This window comes from Coffea arabica, chromosome 6e (assembly GCF_036785885.1).
Source record: "Coffea arabica cultivar ET-39 chromosome 6e, Coffea Arabica ET-39 HiFi, whole genome shotgun sequence".
Taxonomy (NCBI): domain Eukaryota; kingdom Viridiplantae; phylum Streptophyta; class Magnoliopsida; order Gentianales; family Rubiaceae; genus Coffea; species Coffea arabica.
In genome coordinates, this window is record NC_092321.1 from 6,432,610 (window position 1) to 6,456,718 (window position 24,109).

Here is a 24,109-nt window from a genome sequence, read left to right on the forward strand (position 1 = left end):
TACTACTAGTATTTATAAGAGGAAAGAAAAAATATCATACATGTCCGCATCAATCAGCTCTCATGTCATGTACATGGTTGTAAATGAAGCTTTTAAAAAATTGAATTATAAGAAGACTATTGTGTTTTGGCAGAAAATTACTTTGTTTTCAATACTCCATTCTTGATTTATATAGGATGACTGGTTAAGTAAGTAAAACTATTTGTGCATTGGTATTGTATCCATTGACTCTTGCTGGTGATGCTCATTTCTATGAATGTGGATGAATAAGCCATTATTGTTCTTGGCTTGGTTTGGAATATCGTTAGAAACATTCTTTTTTTTTTTTTGACCATTTTCTATGCTTGTCAAGCAATCCTTTACCTTAAAAAGATAAGATATCCTAAGCAACATAAAGATTCAAATCGCTAGGATGGTTAAAAGGAAGTAAAGGGACAGGATATAATATCCGCAGATATTTATTCCACCAAGCAATTCATGACCAATAAACAGAAGCCTTTAATGCTTTCTCAAGTGAGACCGACGGACAAAAAACGTTAGTTCACTTAATTATATTCTTAAGCATATATAATTGTGGTCTAATACACCCAATTTGGACAAAGCTTTTTTGGACAGAACCTCGCGGGCTCTCTCCATGGCGAGAGCTGCTTGGTTGAGAACCGACATCAACAACGTTCATGGGTACGTTTACTTTCAAGCAAAAAGCACGTAAAGAAAAAGCAAGCAAGAACCACGCACCTTTAACTCGAGAATACGTGAAAAAGGCATTTTAGAGTAATGAACTGTAATGTTAGAGAATAGATTTTTAGGCTTCCTTTCCTTTCAGAGGATGGAAGTTTGGTTCAAATAGATCATGAGTTGGATCTAGCCAATCGGCAAATTCTGAATAGATCATATGAGTTTTTACTCTTGTTTGGATTGCTATTTTTCCTCAAAAAATTATTGCCGCATCTTCTGATCACTTTTTTACTCACGTGTATCATATTACAGCATTATATTATTCTATAAAAACTCTAAAATATAGTAATCCAAATGGAACAAATTAATGACTCGATCTCCTTATATATGGTCATTTAATTAACAATCAATACGGCTAAATCGACTTGAATACAAACTGAAACACAGGTCTTCACGACTCCACTAAATTTGATAATGCAAAATCTCAACTTTCTTAGAGATATTAAAGTTGCTCCTCTGACCCGCAAATCTTCGTCAAGCGAGAGTCGGTGGGTCTGTTTAGATTGCTATAATTTTGGAGAAAAAAAAATTTCTTGCATTTTAAATACATTTTTTAATTTTTCTAATTAAATTTTTATTTTACATCCATCACATCACAAGAAGTATATTATATAATATTATTCCAAATATTTTTTAAAAAATAATCTTCTATTCAAACACACCCGGTCATAATTCCTTCTCTTCTCCAAGTATAAAGAACTCGAAAAGATCAGTACTATGATCAGACTTAGATCATCATTAGTAGATGCATCATCTCCTACTTGTTATTAATTCTTAAATGGTGAGTTCACTATTTAATTGAACAATTTTACAAGTTCAACTGAAACTCGATTGCTCAAGGAAGAATTGCCAAAAATTTTGATTCAACTTGATACAAGGGACTGGACAGGCAAATTGTTTCTCGCACTTGATCCTCAATCAAGAGATTTAACTATGAACTCCAAAAAAAAAAATTAAGAGGAAAGATCTGTATATGACTTGGGACAAGACAAAGAAAGTCTCAGTTGGCTCACGGAGCTGGCCTTCCAAATATTTGCAGATTCTCTTGTTAGAGCTGCCGCTCATTGCTCAATGTCTTTGACCAGGCGATAAAGGAGAGGCATCGGCAATTCGTTACTACATTTCCAGGACGTAGGCTTCTCAAGTCGATGAAATGCCTTCCCATCCAACAGTCTTCTATGGCCAGTCACAAGACAACAAAGGTTTCTCATGGAGCACGATCCTCGAAAAACTTGAATCAGATGACCTTGCACCAAAAAGTGCACCTCTTGTTTGAAGGCCTAAAGCAGGATTACGGAAACGTAATGTAGAATGATCCCAGCACAGGCTCTTTCTTTCAGAACACGGCATTTCAATTGATCAAAATAATCAAGGAACACTTCTTAACATCTCCAGGATGGAATCTGCATCTCTAATGCCCTTGCTTTCCTGTGATTCTTCATTAGTTTGAGAGAAATCAGCACTAGTATAAGTTAGTACTCCTGGGCCATGCCCATTACAATCCCTTGCACGTCCTTGCTGTGCTTGTCTTATTTCCTTTTGATGTTCTGTTAAATCAGGCCGTTTTCTCTTTGACCTCAAATGCAGCTTATTCTTACCCTGCAAATCATTCATGGCATCCCTGACAAGTTCAACTCTTTTCGAACAGCTATTTACTCTTGCAGTCACAGAATATCTCTGAGGAGAGATGTTGCTTGTTACTCCAGAACTTTTCTTTCCATTAATTGCCAAGACTCTTTTGCAGATGTTTATTTTTCCATTTCGTGAAAGTTTGTCCAAGACTGGTAGCAAGTTATGAGGGTACTCTAGAAGTACTTGTTCACCATATGTAGAGTTCCAGAAGTTGATGGTGTTCTCAGAGATGGTGACGTTCCAGTGGTCAAGAGTTTTTTCAAGAAGAGATGATTGACATTTTAGGAATTCGGAATCAAACTTAATTGAGGGCCTACTCTTCCGCAAGCTATTCAGGACTTTAGTCCATAAAAGTTGAAGCTGATCGGTGGTCTTTTGATCATTAACTTCCACCAATGATAGCCACTCAAGTAATGGACTTGTCATAGCCTGAGCAAAAGAAAAAGTAAGTAGATACAAAGGTAACTATCCTGAATTAACAGAAAGATGTGCTTCAAGAGCAAACCCATCAAAGAATACTTTAAGCTGCTTAAATTTCTTATGCTTCCATTATGTACGATATCCAAGTTATGTAAATGGAAACAGAGAAAAGGCCTTCTTATGGCTCCTTTACACATGAATAGGCAGTGAACCCAGAATGGAGATAATAGAGAAGAAAAGGAAACCAAAAAAAAAGTAAACCAAAAACGTATCCCAGTTCCACCTTACTTCACAAACTAGAGATGATATCCTGTCTTAGACCTTTTATACTATTTCTTTTAGAACTTTAAAACTGCAGCAGCGCAGAACAAGAAGGAAAACAAACCTCAATGAATGCAACAATATCTTCTTTGAATTGAAGGCTGTCTGCAAACTGGATCAATGTAGAGAACAACCTGAAATTTATAGTCAGAAACTAATGCTATACTCATGAAATATTAGTAAATGCCCATGTAGCATCAATAACAACCTTGAAGATAGAGTCTGTATCATTGGCACGATGGTTTCTTTTTCTGCAAAAGCCAGCTTCAGGAACCTATTCCATGACATAAAAGAGCCAACAAGTTAATGTTTAAAGGCCTGCAAAATGCTGAAGAAGTTGCTAATATATTAGCTATTAATAATTTTTCACTTGCCATATGTGTAAAACTTGTATGATGGGGCCTTAAAACTTCGGTGATTTTTTAATCAGCAAATAAGAAGGGATGACAATTGATGCTGTCTGGACAATTGACTTGATTTTCAACTTACATGACAGGAAACATGCGAACATATTCTTTATACACAAAACGTAAAAGAGCTGCTAATTATCAGAAGAATACACGCAGCAGTACATATAGATTTCATCCCAACATTAGTCTAAACAATAATCTGACTATTCATATCTGTTAGCTATATTTAAACTGTTCACAAGCTAATTCCAATCAGCATACTTTCTGTTTACCTCGAAGCAAATCCCAAGCTAGTTTTGAAAATGCTGGAAGTCCTATTATTGCCATTGCTCATTGTACTTCGTATGAAGCACACTTTTGAAACAAAATGCTCCATAACACAAGAAATCACATTTCCAATCAATAAAAGCATGTCAAAATCCTGATTCTTGTCCCATTGCTGAAACTTAGCTCGACTGTCAATTGTCACAGTAATATCATGTAAGTACTCATCCAATATTGCAAACAGATTCTCAGAAAAATTCAAATCAGTCGAACACTGCAGTGGGGAATCACAATGAACAGAAACATATAACTGTCTCCACACTTCAATAATATCCTGAAGCTGTTGCTGGCTCTGCAAGTGCGAGCATGCAGCAAAAGGATAGGATAGGAGATGAAGTACTACAGCACAACCATGGTTCTTTGATCCCATTTTGAAAAGTGAGGGGTTTCTCTTGTCATCTAAGTAATCTTTAAGACCATTAGCAAGACCTTTCCAAATGCCTAAACAATCAAAAGCCTCGTACTTGTACAACAAACCAACACAGACAGAGAGAATATCCAGAGTATCATGAGAACATAAGGACAACTTTACATGTCTGCACATCCTGTCTGTTATGGATTTGCAGTCTGCAGCATTAGAAGTTAACTTCACAGCCACTGAGAAATAAAGCACACTCAAATACACAATTGGAGAAACCATGTCCATATTTGAAATGAGCCACAAGCCTGGTTCACATGATGATCTAAATTTACAAACTGGTTCTAACTCATCAAGGCACTTTAGATCTAGTGCTGTTCTGTATAGAGGAGATTCCAATATCAAGGGTTCTATCTCCTCAGCGACCAACTCCAAAAGCTGGAGGGAAGCATGAGAGAAATCAACAAAACAATTATCTTCTGAAGTCACTTTTTCACAAATCTTCTTCAAAAATGTAAAAATTGTATTCAGACACAGCATAATTTCATCATAAGGTACAGAAATGCATTTTACAGCACCTTGAACTGCTCTCAAAAGATATCTGAATAACTTTAAGGCAGCATTATGTGCCAACTTTCTGAATTCAAGGGAAACAGCAGCATTTGAAGCTTGGTTAATGACAATATCAATCATCTTAATAAAGAAATCAAGCTGGCTCAGATTCCAAGGTGACCATTTAATTGCATAATGCTTCCGTGAACATGCTGAGCTTTTTTCCAATAACCTACTCTTCTCCAGATTATGCATGCCACCATTTGAGTTTGCAGTTCTTGCTGAAGCAAAAGCATCAAGCAGATCCAAGCAAATGTTCCATAACCAGACACTTTGATTATCAGGTCCATGTCGCAAAATGAGTTCAAGGATGGGCTCCCAGACAGATTTTATCACCAAATCAGAGCTGATAGAAGTCTCCAGTTTGTGTAGCAGATAAGACCATGTGTTGAGGCAGGCTACATGCACAGATAAATGACATTTGCTTGACGTAATTCCTATTAGGGGTGTCATTATAAGCTTTAATTTTTTCAAATATCTATCTCCATCGGTCTGATAATTATCCCATGATGATATTTTCACACGTGGTTTATCACATATTTGAATTGCATCAGTCTCAGAAGCTTGGACTGGAAGTAGAACTAAAGCATCGATCATAGCTTCCCAGGCGACCTGCAAACAGAATGGCACATCTTCACTTCATTTACCTATTTGATAGACACCGGAGCAACTCTAATTTGCTCCATCTAACCTCAAGGTCAAGGCTTCCATATATAAAACAACCTCTCTGGTGGCACTGATAAGACTGTAAATTTGGCACTAGACATGAGCTCATGCTAATACCTTCTAGTTTGTTCTATCTAGGAAGACAGATGCCATTAAATGCACAAAATAAGAGTCGAAACTCGGGAAAAAAACATCTCTCTTTCTCTCCTAGTAGCACTTAAATGCCAGTAACACCAAAAATAAACTTACAACTGTCACATTTAAAGTTTTAAAATCATTCAAAACAATTGAAATCAAGCTAGTGTTCTAGCAAACACTTGGGTGGCCCAACATAATAAGGTCATCTGGCACATGACCACAAAAATATTACATTGATGTACTAATTTAAGGTTAGATTAGAAACTAAGACGTCTAAGTGCAAGATGAAATTTTTCGGCATTAACTTGATAGTTAAAATCATTGAGACCAACTGAACACTAATACCATGTTATTTGGACTAATTTATTAGGGCTCAGTATGACCATACACTGTACTGAAAATAGATGAAAATCACCAGCAGTTAAAGCAATGCTCATCTTTGAAGGACCAAAAAGCAATACCAGGGCAGCAATCTGAACTTGTGGGTCAGAATCAGAAAATGCTTGCTCAGGAAGTTTCAACATTTCATTGACTAAATCTTTGCTTTTCATTGCTGAAGGTCCAATAAAACGGATATACCATCCCCATGCTCGCATGGTCTCAATCTTCAGGCCAAGATTCAATAATTCTTTCATGGCGGGAAGCAATTTTTTCTTCACATCTAAGAGAATAGTCTGCCAAAGCCATATAGAAGAGAAACAATACTTTTTAGTCTTAATAGATTTGGCATCACATGTGACAAATGCTTAAAGCAGCCTTATGGTAAGAAATACATTAACTTAGCAGCTGGATGGAACAGATGGATAAAGCCTTAAAGCTAAAGGAAAGCACTTGCACAGCAGAGTCTGGTCTAACAGACATTACCAATGACCCTTTCTGTACCTACTTTCAATCAAATGAAAGATTGACTTTCCTTAGCAAGTATATTGACATGACCACATGCATGGAAGATAAGCCAGAGTTGCCTACGTATACCTTGGAAAGGGTTACTGGCATAGGACATATCAAATACCTAACCTTCAGCAAGCATCTCTCCGTAATTTCTCTCTCCCGTTTATCAGCACTAACAAGCCTTCTATAAATTGGAGGAGCCCATACATTTGACATGTGTCTCATCTTTTCACCCCATAATGTTGCCAACTTTATTACAGACTGTCATAGTAGAGAGACATAAGAGTAAGAACATAACAAATAACCCAAATTTAAGATTAAGGTCAGCAATGACAGCTTTACATGGTATATCAGACGAGCACACCTTTTGAAAATGTAACTTTCTCATGAAAGTATAGTCATTTTCGAGAACATGTTGTACAGGTTAGAGGTCAAAGCAGCACAAACTCAAGCCACCATAATTTGTAGCTAATGTGAGTATGAACAGATTCAAAGAAAGAAAAACTTGTTGATTATGCTTGCATTTATCTTTTCTAACAAGTGATAAAACCTTCCAAATTTCCCATCACTCTTCACATTTGGATACATATCAAATAGTTTCTCCACATCCCTTCTTAACAGTGTTTTAGCATAGATCTTAGTTGGTATTTTTTAAACCAGCACGCACTATTCTACCAGTTTTCTAACATGGATCTGAGTTAGTATCTTTTATACTAACACACTCTTTTCCAGTTCACCAACCTGTCAATCTCCATGTTTACGTAGGATGTTTTGATTAAAAAGGACAAAAGTCACATGGTTTTCATCTTATCACGTTGCAATAAGAAAATCCAGGAACATATATTCCTCTCTCTTTATTGACTGAAAGTTGTACAATATTTAGTCAATTAACTTAGCAATCTGTGAGTTGCCACTGGAATCAGGCAACCACCAATTCGTCATTGTTCATTTATGGTCTTAGCACTCAAAAGTCAAAACAAGCTTAATCATTACAAAAATGTGGACTCTCATCGCAGATGAAACAATCCAAACTTGGCCAAATAGTTCAATAAGATAAGCCACGAAGCAAATATCATTAAATGAATAAAACCTTACTTGCATGGCCTCAAATGTAATCGAGATAGAACCAATAGGATTGTCAAGGGCATAAATAATTATCCTCAACAAAGAGTCGAAATGTGAATCCAAAATTGCCGCATTGAACTGTTGAATTGATATGCACCACACTCCTAAATTACAAACAGACTGCAAAACCAACCAAATTAAGCGAGCTAAATTAATTTAAACTTCAGACTGGACAAAGCCCTGCAAAAATTTTTTTTTTTTTTTGCCTCGTAGACTCAATAAAATGCAATGTACCTTAATCCTGGTGGTAGTAATCACTTTGAAAAGGGACTCAAGAATCATATCAGCATTATCACCTAGATTACTCAACAAGAAAAATATCAACTTCAAGATCCTGTTTATATTATCCCAGAATATTATTTGACATTTAGAATTTACCCTAAAAAACAGAAAAAAGCTACCTGTAATCATTGGAACAATGGATGGATGATAAATCATAAATCCCAAGCACTTCAATGCCTGAGCAGCACTGTTGAATATAACACGCGAAAAAAAAAACAATAATACTATATCAAATTTGTTTAAAGTTCGGGAAAGAAAAAAGCAAAAAAAAAATTACAAAAGCTTACGCACATTTCTTCATCGTCATCTAAAATGTCAGTACCGAATGAGGAGACAAGAACATTAGCTGAATCTCCGAGTAGCTGAATGAAAGAAAAAGAGTCGTCGTTGGTAGTTGTGGCCTGCTCTTGGAGGCTTAAGAGTCTTGAGTAAGCATTGGATTTATGAGGTTTTTTAGGATTTGAAGAAGAATTTGGTGCTCCCAGCATTCCCTTGATTTCTTCCAATTGATCTCTCAAATTTGCCATTTGATTTCGTTATTGAAGATGGAAATGAGGAACCCTGACGGGAATCGTATGAGGGAAGGTGTTGAGAAAAATTTTGTGGCGCCAATTTTAAGACTACCAATTGCAGAGGAGGGAAAGAAGAGAAAATCAGATAAATTATGCTATCGGCCCTTGATGGTCGATGTAATTGAAAAGACCTCCCTTCTTATTTGCAGTTATTGCCGAAAGGTAACTAAACTTTTTCTTGTTATTCACGTGAGTGAAAAAAAAAAAAGAATTCCGATTTCAATATCAACTTTGTAGGTTTAGGAATTACCTCACAATAATATTAACCTATCATTCTAACCAAGGGCTATCAATCAAATACTTTCATTTTAATACTTTTTCAAACGCTTAAGTTGTGATTATGTTAGTTATTATAAATGAAGGGAATGATTGAGAACCATATACAAAAAAAAAAAAAAAAAATGTAATAGTGACTGAAATGCATAGTATTTTCTATAATTGACCTTACTAGATGATCCCAATTTTAGGTGGACATTAGAAAAAAAAAAAAAAAAACTTATCTACCGATGGATTGTCTTTGATCATATGTATTTTAAATTAATTGTCAATTATTGCCGAACGAAAGTTCAATCTTTTATTCCAAAGTTCACTCATTTGTTTGAATGAGCTGCATATTGCATAAGTTAAAAAGGTTGCATTAGTTGACACTATTTACCTCTATATTTGAATATTTCCCTTACTTTTGTCGTAACTTAAAAAAAAAAAAAATAAAGAAGAGAGATTGGGTGACCTTAAAATCTTCAAGCATCCAATTAAATGTAAGGGTGGCAATTGGATTCCATAAACCAAGCTTTCAGATTTGGGACTAGGTTAGAAAGTTTAAACTTGACTCATAATTTTATTTAAGTTTTGGGCTCATATCGAGTTCGGCTTAAATTTATAATTAACTACATAATTATCTATAATACGTCAATAGTTATAAATTATGATAAATGTGTATATAAATTATCAATATTTTAATGATATAATATGTATAATTATATATTATAATAGCATTTAATATGCAATTACATATAGTTTATATGTAATTATACATATGAACAGGTTGGACTTTAAATCGAACTTGAGCCTAGTAAGATCTAAATTCAACTCACATCTAATTTGAATCTATTATTTAGATCCAAACTCTACTCAACCTTATTAAATATAAGGCTTATCGGACTTTTTTATAAGCAAAATAGGCCGGACTCGGGCTAGCCCAGCCCTAATTGAAAGGGCAGCTGTGCGTATGTGAAAGAATTTGAAGTACTGGTTGTCTAGGCTTCTTGAGTGTATGATGTTGATTTACCATTGATGCATATTGAAGCGAAAAGAAAATGAGGAGAAAAAAAACTACATTTTGATATCTGGTTCGTGCTATAATTTAGTTCTATATTTTAATACTCTAATTATTTGTCATTAATTCATTGTCCTTAAAATCAAATATGGCAACCAGTGGGACGCTTTTATGTGAAACAAGAGGTCGTTTAATGTCTTTACTCGAAACACCAATTTGTGTTGTAGATAACATCACATGCCAATTGCCATGTACCAATCAAAAAATTTCCGATGAAAATCAAAATTCAATAGTTAATGACCAAAGGATTTTCTTCTAATACACTCTGCATGTTTTTCCTTTTATTTTTAACATAGAAGGGATGGAAATTAAGAAGCGGGAAAAGGAATAAGGAATTTGAACAGAAAATTTTTAATTCTTAAAATTTAAACTTTAATCATTAGATCAATACCTCATCAACACATACTAAAATAATAAATCTTTTTAAACGCGTCGAAAAAAGATTACTTTTTTAAAATTTTTAAACTTTTCATTGATATTGAAAGTACTTGAAAATTGTTTTGTATATTACAAAAGAGATTATACAACATAACATGAATCAAAATTCACAACCAAAAATGCACAAGCACACCACAACAACAGTATCGAGATCAGGTGTGTGAATAGATTATTTGCTTAACTTGACCACCACTAATTCAATTAATTGATTTTTTTTTTTTTTTTGTTGACAAAGGAAAGCCGCTATCTGAAAGTGCGCACTGGGTAAATTTTTGTTGACAGGGAACCCAATTGGTAGGAAGACATGACATCAATTCTATCATTTCGGCCAATTCAATTAAATATGTTGATGTTTTGGATTTTTTTTTTTTTTTTGCAGATATTTCAACTGCAACATATTGGTTAATAACGTTAATTAAATCCAGATTGTAATCCAATAAATTTCAGAGTGTAACAGAAACAAGTAGCTGTAGTTCTTTATCTAGTAATTGAAGTTAAATTAAAAAGTTTTGAATTCATCAACTAGAAAGAAAAACTGAAATTGCAGTAATCTGCCTCCCATTCCCCTAGTCGCATATGCATAATCCGACTCTACCATTTAGATATTCTGAGCTGCAGTTTATTTTGCCAAATCATCCAAAAATGCGAGGGGCTGTTTTATTCCCCCAGCAAGCGCCTTCCTTTCGCTGCATCGGTCGAAGTCGAACGCTCTTATGTATAGTCATGTTCCATAAAACGACTGCTCTGTTCCGAGTCTAATCTGTAGAACTCGTGACGCGCGAATCTTACGGCCGAAAACATGTGACTTCCGACAAATTAAAGGCTTAGGAGACAAAAAGATACAGACAGATCTTATTATGCATGCAGGATACCCCCCGCACAGATATTTTTGCTGCAAAACAAATAGTTACAAACAAAAATGGATTTTTTTTTACCGCATACGTGTCCCCGACTCTGCTGGATAAGACAGTAAGACGCCACTACTGCTGTCGTTTTATTTGTCACAAAATCAAAACGCTTCTCCTTTTAGTCTGTTGCTTCTACAGTTCTACTCCGTATATTCTTACGATGCTGTCACAAGCACGTTGGTCGTGTTCAAGAACTCTAGCATACAAGTTAAAAGTTGCTGGGAAGCTTTGTAAAGTCATGTCTATACGAGTGTTTCAAAATTGATCCCAATTTTTTGTTTTTAGTGTTAGAAGTATGGCAAGGATTTTTTTTTTTATTTTAATAAAAAGGATACATCATTAACAAATTGTTCAGCACTATTTGGTTTACATTACTATCATAATGGTAGATTAAATATGCATTAAAAAAATTGCAAATTTGCAATTTAACGTATATAAAAGATCTAAAAAATTATGAATAAATCTGAAAAATATAATAAATTTTAAAAGTGTTTTCTAATAGATAAATCCTTTTTGCGTGTGCTGCAGTCGTTAGATCTGCTAATCAACGGTTTTAAATTCCAATAATAGTGATGAAATTTATCGAAGTATATCCAAGATCCAAAAAATTTTCAAATCTGACAATTAGTTCTAAAATAAATTCAGATCTAACAACAAAATATATAAATCTCTGCAGGAATCTAACAGAATTAAAATTCTCGCTGTGGATTATTAGGGAAAATAGAAAACTATCACTGAGAAAACTTATGAGATAGTTTATTAGAAAAATAAAATAAAACGGAATTCATGGAGTCCTAAGAGAAGGCTTATGAAAATAGGAGAATAAGTAAAGAAAATTTTGAGAAGGTGAGAGGAGATGTTTTATATTAAGTGTTGAAATCTGGAAGTAATTGATAATTCCAGAAAATTAGTTGACATGCTTAATAAGATATACTTAATTTCCTGAAACTACTCTTTGTGACACCAGTAGCATGCTGCGACGGGTTTGTTACTACTTACTACTACTATTATATGTTTTCTCAACTAATTCTTCGCATTATTTTTTTCTTACGAAACCTTTTAAGAAACTTTGAAAAGAATACACTACTCCAATGTGATGTAGTATTATTATTGTTTGTTAACTCTAATGTTCTATCTCTTCCTCGCTCGGTCATGCTCCAAATAAATTCTAGAAAAAAGATATTTCTGCAACTTACTTATCCTAAACGCATGCACCTCTCCATGGATTTTTTTTCCCCCTGTTTTAGAGCAATGAATTAAAAGTTGTCTCGATCATAATTATATATAACAAATAGGAGAAAGAACAGCATACGGCTTTGTTTTGAATAGATACTCCAGAACACGGCAAAGGAGTTCCCGGTTAATATAATCAATATACTTTTATCGCGTGAAGAATAACGTGGCATGGCTGGAAGGAGTCCACAGTGCTTTTGGCAGTCACGAGGATTAAGGATCAGATCTCAATTATTGTGCCATTAATTTGGTCATTACCCTAACGAGACAAGTTGACTACACATTAGCTCTCTGAACTCAAAATTCAGCTTTGCCTAAATCAAACTAATCAACAACATTAAAACAAAAAGAGTAGATTTTCTTTTATGATTAGAAATGAGAATTATTATTTTATATACCGGCAATATATACATTATCATAATTGAATACATAATAACTAATATGAAAATTTAAAATTTACAAATATGTCATACACAATATGTATCTAACCGTATAAAATGTTAACTCTAAAAATAAACTATTAATTCATAAAACTGTACCCGCCAACTGTCAAAATAATCTAAAATATCTTGCTTTTCCAACAATCCATTGGAATTTTTCGTCCCATTTCTTTGTCTCTTGTTACATAATCACCCATAATGCCGTAAGATTGTAGTAAAGGCGATCCCAATTATCAAAAAGCTCCAAACAATCATATAGAAAACGCTGGAAGCTCTGGGAATAGAGTTGGGGCCAGGTCAATTCTCAAGCTACAAATTTCTGCATAATTACAAGTAATATACTTAGACATAAGCTTTTTTTTTTTTTTTGTAAAATTTTTTTGAGGATTAGCTGTTTTTGGGAGTGTTTTTGAAAAATTTTACTGTAGCCGAGTTTTTATAGTATATTTTGGGATATTTTTAAAAAATATTTTGAAATATTTAAGAGTAGTAGAGTTTTTAAAATATATTTTGAGATATTTTTTGGATATTAAAAAAAATTTAGACTATTTTTTAGAGTACTTTTTAAAATTTTTTATAATATTTAAAAAACTAGTTTTTAAAAAATTAGTGGATCCAAACAGAGTTATTTAGTGTGTTTGGAAAGGAGGTTATTTGGGATAATTTTTTTTTAAAAAATACTATAGAATTTTTTTGATATGATGTATGTGAGATAAAAAAGTGATTGGAAAACATGTGTAAACCAAACACATTCATATTTCCTTTCCTTTTTTTTTTATAAAATATTATAATTTCATTAAAATTAGTAGAAATTACATCATAAAAAATACACAGATATCAAGAAACAGATCTGAATAAAGGATACTTCAGATCTAAAAAATAATAAATATTACATTATAAAGCTCTAAATTTTAAAAATAAGATAAATAATTATAATTCTGTGGACATCCGTGCATATTTTTAATTGCTAGATCTGCTGATTAATTGTAACCTTGCCTTTCTGGATGAGGATAATTGTTTGGGTCGGGGGAGATGGTTTTAAATATAATTTAGAGGTCAATAATCAAAGGGCTGGGTCTGAAGCCTGATTAATAATTGGGAGGGGGGCCAGTGGACTTAGTTTATTCATTTTCGTGGCACCTAAGAATTGAATTATAGGAGTACTACGCAAGCGGACAACTGGGGAAACTACAAATGGCATTTGAATGTTATGAAAATTATCGCAGAAAGAAGTAGCTTGCGTTCAAGGAAGTGATTGGAAAACGGTCCCACTACGCTAATCATTGTTGGGGGGGAGCACGTGGACGTTGAGCTTATGTCACAGTTTCGGCGAGGAAATGCATTTATTAATTGAATGGTTAAGTTAGACGATTTATAGCGGCAGATGTCTTGGATTTAAATCCCTCTTTCTCGACAACTTTCATTCCTCTCCTATTGAATTTTTTTTTTCAAAAAAGAAAACAAGAGCTTAATATTATTGTCTTCAACCGTCAGATGACCTCACACTCTGTTGGATCCAGGTGTATGGATCTGGCCGGCCTCGACACGATTTTAACATTTAACCATGCTCCTTCACAAATCCCCAAGGCCCTGACGTGGAAACAGATCAGCCAAAACCACACAATAACAGCATATTGAAAAAAAAACAATCGCAGCACTTCAAAAGTTGCCGGCTTTTGAAGTGTCTTCGCAGAGTCCATTTATCGAAACACTCATACAAAAAACTGTGAGTTATGAAAGGGAAAAACCTGTCTCGGGGAGTCTGGGGGGTCTTTATCTCTTAGCAGCGGGGCACCCTGTGGGGTTAAGTTCCCACATCGCTTGGGGGGGTTTGGGGGGTTTAGTAGTTAAGTGCTGCGGAGCACTTCAAAAGTTGCCGGCTTTTGAAGTGTCTTCGCAGAGTCCATTTATCGAAACACTCATACAAAAAACTGTGAGTTATGAAAGGGAAAAAAAACAATCGCAAGTAGTCTCACGGGAAGTGGGAAGCCCACTAAATTAAAGTCCAGTAATTACAGAACACGTGTCCCCATTTGTTCAAAATTTCTCCCCCCATTTTTGAATTTTCCACAGCTCACAAATTCATCCATAATTGCACTACTCCCAAACAGGACACGGACTTGGACTTTTGCATCTGTCCACTTTCCAATTGGCAAGTTGTCACTAGCATTCTGGACTGCCGAAATGCCGTGGATCCGACGTGGCAATCTGATCCGCCGTCAACTTTATCGACCCATTCAACTTATCTCCTCTTCTTCCACCGTCGGATGCGCGTACCTGCGGCAGTTATTTATTTATTTATTTATTTTACCCTCCCTACCCTCCTAACTCGCCCATATACGAAGCACAGTTTAGGGGCACCATTGTCACAAACAAATGGTACCTCTATCAATATCAATCTCAAGTACTGCTAAATCTGCCACCACTATAAATTGGCAGCTCCTCTCTTCTTCCCTCCAATTCACTTCACCATTAATAACTTCAACTTCTCTTGGCTTTGTTCAGCGACTATCGGCCCCTTCTAGCTTTGCTGTTGCTAAGTACTACCACTATTCAACGGTTCCTCGAATCTTAGCATACAAGGTATGCACAACATTTTAATTCTTCAGTATAAGTAATTTTGTATGCTGCATCTTGATGATGTGATTAGTGAGTGTTAGATGCTACCCGAGAGTGATGCACTTTTGGATTTGAATTTTGTTTTCAGGGAACTGAAGCAGAATTTGGAACGAAAAGGAAAGAAGAAATGACGATCACGCCGGCAGTACGGATTGCGGAAAAGAAGCTGGTGGTGAAGGACAGGACAATACTGACGAACGTGCCGGACGATGTGATTGCCACGTCGGGGTCGGCGTCAGGACCGGTGGAGGGCGTGTTTTTAGGCGCTGAATTCCATAAGGATAACAGCAGGCACGTGGTGTCGCTTGGGACATTGCGTGACGTACGATTCATGGCCTGTTTCAGATTTAAATTATGGTGGATGGCCCAAAAGATGGGAGATAAAGGGCGCGAAATTCCACTAGAGACCCAATTTTTGATGCTGGAAACCAAAGACGGGTCGCATCTTGAACCCGAGAATGGTGGAGACGATGATAAGAAGATTGTTTACACGGTTTTTCTCCCGTTAGTCGAAGGACCATTTCGAGCGGTTCTGCAGGGGAATTCCCAGGATGAGCTGGAAATGTGTCTAGAGAGTGGGGATACCGACACTGTCGGATCATCTTTTACGCATTCGCTTTATATTAGTGCTGGCACTGATCCTTTCGCCGCCATCACCGATGCCATTAGGGCCGTTAAATTACATCTCAAGAGTTTCAGGCAGCGGCACGAGAAGAAGTTGCCTGGAATTATTGATTACTTTGGATGGTGCACATGGGATGCTTTTTACCAGGAGGTGACTCAGGAAGGAGTTGAGGCTGGCATTGAGAGCCTTTCCGCAGGCGGGACCCCACCCAAGTTTGTCATAATTGATGATGGATGGCAATCTGTGGGAGGAGATGAAGCTAAGGAGGAGAAAAGAGATGATGTGGAGTCTGAGAAGCAGCAGCCGCCCTTAATGAGATTAACTGGGATTAAAGAAAATTCCAAGTTTCAGAAGAAGGATGATCCCACCGTGGGGATCAAGAATATAGTGAATATTGCTAAGGAGAAACACGGGTTGAAATATGTGTACGTGTGGCACGCGATTACTGGATATTGGGGTGGGTTAAGGCCTGGAGTGAAGGAGATGGAGGATTATGGGCCAATAGTGAAGTATCCCAGTATCTCCAAAGGAGTCATGGAGAACGAGCCAGGGTGGAAAACCGATCCAATTGCCGTGCAGGGGTTGGGTCTGGTGAATCCCAAAAGTGTCTACAAGTTTTATAGTGAATTGCATAATTACTTGGCTTCTGCTGGGGTGGATGGGGTAAAGGTGGATGAGCAGTGCATATTGGAGACTCTTGGTGCTGGTTTGGGTGGTAGAGTTGAGCTGACCAGGCAGTATCACCAGGCTCTTGATGCTTCCATTGCTAAGAATTTTCCTGACAATGGCTGCATTGCTTGCATGAGCCACAACACTGATGCACTTTACTGGTATGTTCCTGGCCTTTTGTTCGTACTCCGAAATTTACTTTCAGTTTCTGGGTAGCTCTATTATCTGATTTGTTATTATACTTAGTAAATCGATCGTAAGGATTTCTTGTCAACAGAGCCCTACTTTAGCTGATTTAGGAGAGGAAATAAATATAAGACGCCTCCGATGTATGCGGCACTTTTAAATTATTGATTCGGTTATCAGTATTGAGGATTTCAGGAAACATAACAATCTTTTATGCCTGGGTAAATCACTTGGTAGGCAGAATTAGACACATCACATTGAATCAAATATACTCAGGAGTAGTGGGTGTTCAAATTTGGGTGCTCTTATCATCTGCTCTTATCATCTGATGGTGTTTGTCCTCATGGTTCATGAAACAGTTCCAAACAGACGGCCATAGTGAGGGCGTCGGATGATTTCTTTCCGCGTGATCCTGTAACGCATACCATTCATATTGCTGCAGTTGCGTACAACAGTGTTTTCCTCAGTGAATTCATGCAGCCTGATTGGGACATGTTCCATTCCCTCCATCCAGCTGCTGAGTATCATGGTTCTGCCAGGGCCATCAGTGGTGGCCCTATATATGTTAGGTGAGATTTGTTAGTGTAGCCACTACTCATCCTTTGTTTGTTAACGACACACTTTCTTTCCGCATTGGACTAAATCTTCATTCTTTTACTGTCACAGTGATGCACCAGGGAAGCACAACTTCGATCTCCTCAAAAAGCTCATCTTGCCTGATGGTTCAATTCTTCGAGCCCGCTTGCCTGCTCGGCCTACCAAGGATTGCCTTTTCTGTGATCCAGCCCGTGATGGTGTTAGGTTAGTTTTTTTCAATTTCACTGTGTCTTTAGTAGTATTATGTTTGTTTCTCTTGTATTTCCACTCCAAAATAATTGTTATGTTTCTTGTAAACTAAAATGTGATTAGAAGCTTCAAATTCTCACTTACCTTTATCTTGTTTCAGCCTCTTGAAGATATGGAATATGAACAAATATACTGGAGTTCTTGGGGTATACAACTGTCAAGGTGCAGCATGGAATACTGTTGAGAGAAAGAACACGTTCCATCAAACTAAATCTGAAGCCATAACGGGCTACATTAGGGGCCGTGATGTCCATCTTATAGCTGAAGTTGCCATGGATCCTGAATGGACTGGAGATTGTGCCATCTACGGTCATTGGAGCGGTGAACTTCTTACTTTGCCATATAATGCAGCATTGCCTGTCTCTCTCAATGTCCTCCAGCATGAAATATTTACAGTTACACCAATCAAGGTCTTTGCTCCTGGATTTAGCTTTGCGCCTATTGGTCTCATTGACATGTTCAACGCTGGTGGAGCCATCGAGGGAATTAAATATGATATCAAGGATGGAGCTCAGTTATCTGAAGTGGAAAAAGGATATCAAGGGGAAGGTAACGCCTTTGCAGGAGAGGGAGTTGAGAACTTGAGCATTAGAGTGGTTGCTGTTGTCCTAGTGGAAGTGAAGGGATGTGGCAGATTCGGTGCTTACTCATCTACTAAGCCAAGAAAGTGCACTGTAGGATCAAGTATGATTGATTTTGCCTATGATTCATCCTCTGGATTGGTCACCTTTAACTTGGATGATATGCCTTCTGAGGATCAAAAAGTCCACAATGTAGAGGTGGAATTATAGATGCACTGCTCTTGGTGAGACCTGAGCATGATGATGCGCGAGCTTAAGGTGCTATTGCTATTAGTGGCATGCGGATGAAAATGTACCATGATACAGTATCTGAAAAAGGCTCGCGGGATCCAACCTAATAGCCAGAGGGGAGGTCAAGCTCAGATTAATCATCTGTTGTCATGAATACTGTGCTATTTTTTGCTGCAATTTCTTCCACTTGCATAAAGTTGCAGCCCCTGGCTCTTGTTTAAACTTAGATCGATGTCAATTCAAACGATGCTGAATATATCGTTCTCTTTGGTTTCTAATAGTATAAAATGATCTCACGTTACTCCAATGTGATGCTAACCATGAGAACGGAGACAGGGCTACATTTTTCCGTAGCTGCAAAAGACTCTGTACTTTGAGCGCGAAAAACTAGAATTCTTAGCAAAATGATGTCCCGTCCCCTTGAAAAGTTTAGAAGCTGTCCAAATTCAGTAAAAACAGTAATTGTTAAGATCCACTTAAAAGATTAGAGTAAACGAGCCAAGCTGTTCGTTTTTTATTGACGCAAAATTAGCGTTCCACATTGAGAAGTCAACATACGAGACCAAACAGATGAACCTTAACAGATGCCTGCTTTATTGACAACCCCAGTAAAACTTCCTCAGCAGTTGCAAAATTGGAACCTTCTTTTGCTCTCATCCTCAACTTCATTCATAATGGAACCTAAAGCAGTGCAAACTAATTTCAAAAGATACCATCCACCAGAAGAAAAGAGAAGACGGGGATTAGAGCAGCAGTACTTCAAAAATCTCAGCAAGGCATAATATAATTTCTTGGACTAGGAAAAGGGAACTACCGTATGTTGTATGTACAAAATAGAAACCGCATATTATACTTCTCTGAAATGTATACTTCACAATTATGAATAGAAAAAAGGTGTACTTTACTTCCCTTCCTCCCCTCCCAATTGTTTTGACATTATTATACTTCTCTGAAATGTATACTTCACAATTATGAATAGAAAAAAGGTGTACTTTACTTCCCTTCCTCCCCTCCCAATTGTTTTGACATTTGAAGAGGCAAGACTAGATCAAGAGCTCAAGCGCTATGATGATATTGACATCCTCAACCTTTCACAAGGGTTCATCAATTGTCGACAAGGTTCTATTCCTGAATCAAGAAAACATCCCTTTGAATAATGGGGATAAGCATCATATGCTGCTCCTCAATCCATGCGACTCGTCATTCGTCGAAGTTTGCCTTGTCATTAGAATACCAAAACTGCCCTACAACCTCAGTCTGTGCTTTTGAAGTTTTTGTCATCCTGTTATTTATCATCTTTGCCTTCATCTTCAAATTCAGGTAGACATAGAAGCTCTGCTTCCAATTCATTGCCAAAGTTCTCATCATCATAACCATCATCCTGCTCTTTAATTTTCCCAAAGTCTTGCTCAGGTATAAAGTTGTCCAGTTCGTTTCCTGCAAAGTTGTCATCACATCTTTGCCGTTTAGAATGCCTATTTGTTTCCTGTTCTCCAGGCGGCAGGCTCCCAAGTAAATAAGACTTTTCTGTGGAACCAGTGAGCCGTGCGAGCTGGTTAGATGTAATGGATAGAGGGCCCATGCCTGTTTGTTGATAGAACAACCCTTTCTCATTGTTCCAGTCTTCTGCAGTCTTCTCCACTACATCCCCAATCAATTGCTTATTTTCCATATTGTGCTCAATGCTGTGGACATCTATAACCTCACCAGCCTCTGCGACAGGAATTTTGAAAGGATAAGAGTCAACTGAAACATAAAACCAATAGAAAGCAATGAAAGGAAACAAAGTGACTCATGACAGCAGCAAGAACAAAATACGCCTTCGACGACCCCAGGCCCAACCCCAAGACAAAGAGAGAAGATATAAGAGGGAAATAGAAAAATGAAAAATGGACCCATGACTAAAATTTGTAATGAGAAAGGTTAATAAGTTAAAAAGCACAAGAAAAAGTGAGAAATGAGAGAGAATAAAGAAATCTGTGAGCTAGCTGAAAATTCAACGTGAAATCTGTCACTTGGCAAAAAGAGCTGAATTTGCAGTTTGAAACCTATGTCCTCTTTGTGTAGTGTATTAGAGAAAATATCAACTTTGATTAATCACAACTAGATGAAAGCTTAGGAACATAAAGGTTAACTTTCTTGATTGTTCTAGAGGAAAAAAAAAAGTGGAATTCAGTCCCGTGCTTCTTCCCACTGTATCCTCAGATTTGCAAATACAGCTAAGACTTGATATTCTAAGCAAATACTTCTTCCTTATGTTAAACATTTTCTTATTTCCTTGTAAAATTATGTGGAACAAGTATGGTTCTTACAAACAAAATTTATCATTGCTTTTGCACTAGTGTACACAGATGACAAGCATCAACAGGTCATGGAAATGGACTCATCCACACCACTACATACAAAATGTTAGGTAGAATGATCTAAAAACGTACAAATTGATGAAGATACCTTTGATAATTAGTTCCTTAGCAGCTGCATATTCTGATGATTTTCTTTTGAGCAAATCAACATCAAGCTCCATTCCCTGGAACACATGAAATGTTGTAGAAAACACAGCAATGAGGCAAAATCATAGTAAAATGGGATAGAGCAAAATTTTAAGAAAATAAACCTAAAAACATTACACATTGTTGTAACAGAGATTTGGAACCGTTTATGACTACAAAAACCAAAAGCAGTCCACAGTTACAATCATATAATTTACACACCCAACCCCAAAAGAGTGAGTGTTCTTCTCAGTATTGTTGCATTTTCATAAAAATTACAAACTAATAAACGAACAAACAGTTCTATTGATTTGATACCAAATATGCCTGAAGTAGCCAACACCTCGATTATATTACCATTCTGTGCATATCCAAACCAATAAAATTCTCTATATCAATTTCATTAGAGGGCCTTTGTCTAAAGATATCTAACAACAGGTCATTGAACTTACCAAGTCCATGTGGATGAAGTCTTCAATCCGCGTATTAGCAAATAACCTGTCGAACCACAAATGTTAGTAAGGCTGTCCAAAAAAAGGTCAAATAAGGAGACTGAGATACTAAGTAATCTCTAACAAAACAAGAGGAAAAAAGCAAAACAGATTAGCAATATACTTCTTGTATGCTACTTGAACACGTGCATTCTGAATGTCTGAGACTTCATTTACCATCTCTGTTGCAGAGCCATCAGTTATATCCACAAATCCAAAAAGGAACATATTCCTCTGTAGCATATGTTTTACTAAAGCAGAAACCACTTTTATGTCCTTTTCTTTAGCACAGACAATGATGTTCCTAAGCTCCTTCAATTCACCTGTTCAAAGGAAAAGTAAGCATAGTTAGAAACATGTGATTGTACTGTAATTTGTTTTGGAGCACTCCTAACTTCCATTCCGGCCAAAAAACTGATGAGCTTGTCCCTTTTCAGTATAGCAATACCAGGAGAAAATTGCAGTCTGAAAGCAACTTTTACCTTACGAACAACTTGAAAAGAGTTACCGTCTTAATACTTAAACACAGTTTTCAAGAAAAGAAGTCTAGAAAGTTTCATATAATCTTGTTTTTCATTTCGGAAGCCATGAAGCTTTAAAAGGAAAACAAGATTTTAAGGCTCTAGAAGTCAAAATCCCAAACATCTGCAGCAGAAAGATGCTAATAGAGATGCACATACATGGAAATTACTGATAGTGCTTCTAAAGCATGGTAGATATAGGACAGAACATTGACAATTGCAATAAATTGATCTAAGAAAATCAATCAAGTATGATATATTTGATGAAGTTCATTTGTCACCAAGAGAATTGCAGACATACGTAGACATAAATAAATCTTGAAAGGAGGCTTGAATGGTTGAGTCTCAAATAAGCAGTAAAGGCAATAAAGCCCACCCAGTCTGTGTGAAAGGGAATTTCCAGACACCATGTATCCTGCATAAAATAAAAAACAAGAGAGATAAGTCCAAGATGACAAAATTTGCCCTTGTTTCCAATTGAAGAAGAAAAAGTGCATGATTCATGTATTGGGATCCAGAAGTTGCATGTATTAATATCTGAAAAGTTTCACATCAGCCACTTGCTTAGTCAGTGGTTTTGCAGTTTGGCTCAGGGGAACAAATAAGATTTTCATGACATTGAGGTTGGCAAGTTTAAGCACCCTGAACAAGGAGCCAAGAGGGATTTTTTATTTTTTTTTAAGGGGGAAGAAGGGGGAGTGCTATTTATAGAACTGACAGAAGTATCAATGTATAAAAGCTTTGGGAATTCCATGTCTACGAGGCTTAGATACATGTTTCTCTGCTTATTGAAAGTGATCATGTCTAGCACAAACATCATATATATAAATGCAATTTCATTTAATCATCATGAAATACAAGCATGATAATGATAGACATAACTCAAAAATTAATTATTGGCTATTCCAACCACCAACCAGTATTTGAAGAAAAAAAATAGAAAAAGGAAAAAGATTCTGGGCCAAGCTTAATTTACTGAATGCCAGCCTATTGCGATCAGTCATGTTCAAGCAGCCTCTTCACCCCATGCCGGAAAAACATACATACATTTATCTGAATCAATAATAAACGAGAGGGCTAGTTCAAGGCACAGGCAGAAGAGCAGGTCAAGGAGTATATATACCAATGGAGTGGGCGAAGAGCGACTGCGTAAAGCAAGCCTGGTTTGTCGAAGGACTGGCCTCAAAGATGAAAGAGAACTTTCTTGAACGCCAAATTGCCTTCAATTCTGCAAATTCAGTTGATCCACCCTATGCAAACATTAGGACAAACCGACCCCCATTATGAAAATGAAAGAGACAAACTTTTTTAAAAAACCAAATATTACTGCTTAAAAACATAATTAACACCAGTTGAATAATGGAAGAAGTAACTTCTTGACTGAGCAAGATTTTTACCTGAGCAAATTCACTGATAAGCTCATCAATGTCTAGCTTGAATGGCTTCAGGTCCGTCATCATCAATGCTCAACCATCTAACTCACTCCTAACAATTAGTCTCTCCACAAATAATCAATCATCCCATCACTTGAGGGCAGCCCCCCAACCCCTAAAAAAGAAAGGAAAAAAAATCACGTAACACATGTATATATACTTATTAAAAACCAACAAAGATGAGTTGGGAGAAAGGAGGAGAATAAACTGAAGGGTTGGAGAGAGTCCTCAAGTTTTGAAGTCGAATAATCGGCACGGTGATGAAAGAGGAGGAGGGGGAGGCTTAAAAATAAAAAATAAAAAATAAAAACCGTAATGCTGGCGGATAGCCGTCGAATATTCCAGCTAGTTTGAGAAGTGGGCTGGGATGGACTGCAGCCCAACACCAAGTCTTAAGCTTTTTCTTTTGGGCCGCTGGAAGCAATCCATTTTTAAAACAATTAACCCAACAGCTTATCCCTCATCATCTAATTATCCAAGAATTGTACAAACGCCTTCTTATTATTATTAACATATGTATAGAAGGGTGAATGCCAAGCCTCAAGAGTGTGTACTATTGGTGATGTGGCCAAAC

At 36.6% G+C, this 24,109-nt stretch overlaps 3 protein-coding genes across 6 annotated transcripts; 1 reads left to right on the plus strand and 2 right to left on the minus strand.

The window, feature by feature from the left end:
- Positions 1 to 1,569: 1,569 nt before the first annotated feature.
- LOC113695320 (uncharacterized) lies at positions 1,570 to 8,514 on the minus strand. Its single transcript, XM_027214359.2, has 10 exons — positions 8,209 to 8,514; positions 8,037 to 8,104; positions 7,870 to 7,931; positions 7,606 to 7,755; positions 6,595 to 6,771; positions 6,081 to 6,293; positions 3,794 to 5,427; positions 3,320 to 3,385; positions 3,176 to 3,245; positions 1,570 to 2,799 (listed from the first exon to the last, which is right to left on the minus strand). The coding sequence occupies exons 1-10, from the start codon at positions 8,442 to 8,444 to the stop codon at positions 2,107 to 2,109; spliced, it is 3,369 nt and encodes a 1,122-aa protein (XP_027070160.1). The 5' UTR covers positions 8,445 to 8,514; the 3' UTR covers positions 1,570 to 2,106.
- Positions 8,515 to 15,183: 6,669 nt separating this feature from the next.
- Positions 15,184 to 18,908, plus strand: LOC113695985 (probable galactinol--sucrose galactosyltransferase 6). The gene is made up of 5 exons (XM_027215254.2): positions 15,184 to 15,427; positions 15,552 to 16,918; positions 17,303 to 17,512; positions 17,610 to 17,744; positions 17,890 to 18,908. Exons 1-5 carry the CDS (start codon positions 15,221 to 15,223, stop codon positions 18,578 to 18,580), a joined length of 2,610 nt encoding a protein of 869 aa, XP_027071055.1. The 5' UTR covers positions 15,184 to 15,220; the 3' UTR covers positions 18,581 to 18,908.
- Positions 18,909 to 19,356: 448 nt separating this feature from the next.
- Positions 19,357 to 23,878, minus strand: LOC113695986 (uncharacterized). 4 transcript variants are annotated; one of them, XM_027215257.2, is made up of 8 exons: positions 23,744 to 23,794; positions 23,500 to 23,650; positions 23,226 to 23,330; positions 22,404 to 22,517; positions 21,706 to 21,904; positions 21,543 to 21,588; positions 21,053 to 21,128; positions 19,357 to 20,314 (listed from the first exon to the last, which is right to left on the minus strand). In XM_027215257.2, exons 4-8 carry the CDS (start codon positions 22,510 to 22,512, stop codon positions 19,887 to 19,889), a joined length of 858 nt encoding a protein of 285 aa, XP_027071058.1. In that variant the 5' UTR covers positions 22,513 to 22,517; positions 23,226 to 23,330; positions 23,500 to 23,650; positions 23,744 to 23,794; the 3' UTR covers positions 19,357 to 19,886. The 4 variants fall into 4 exon arrangements, with proteins under 4 accessions (XP_027071058.1, XP_027071056.1, XP_071910907.1 ...); XM_027215255.2 differs by having other exon boundaries at positions 23,226 to 23,352; XM_072054806.1 differs by having other exon boundaries at positions 19,646 to 20,314; positions 22,479 to 22,517; positions 23,226 to 23,352; positions 23,744 to 23,878.
- Between the last annotated feature and the right edge of the window lie 231 nt (positions 23,879 to 24,109).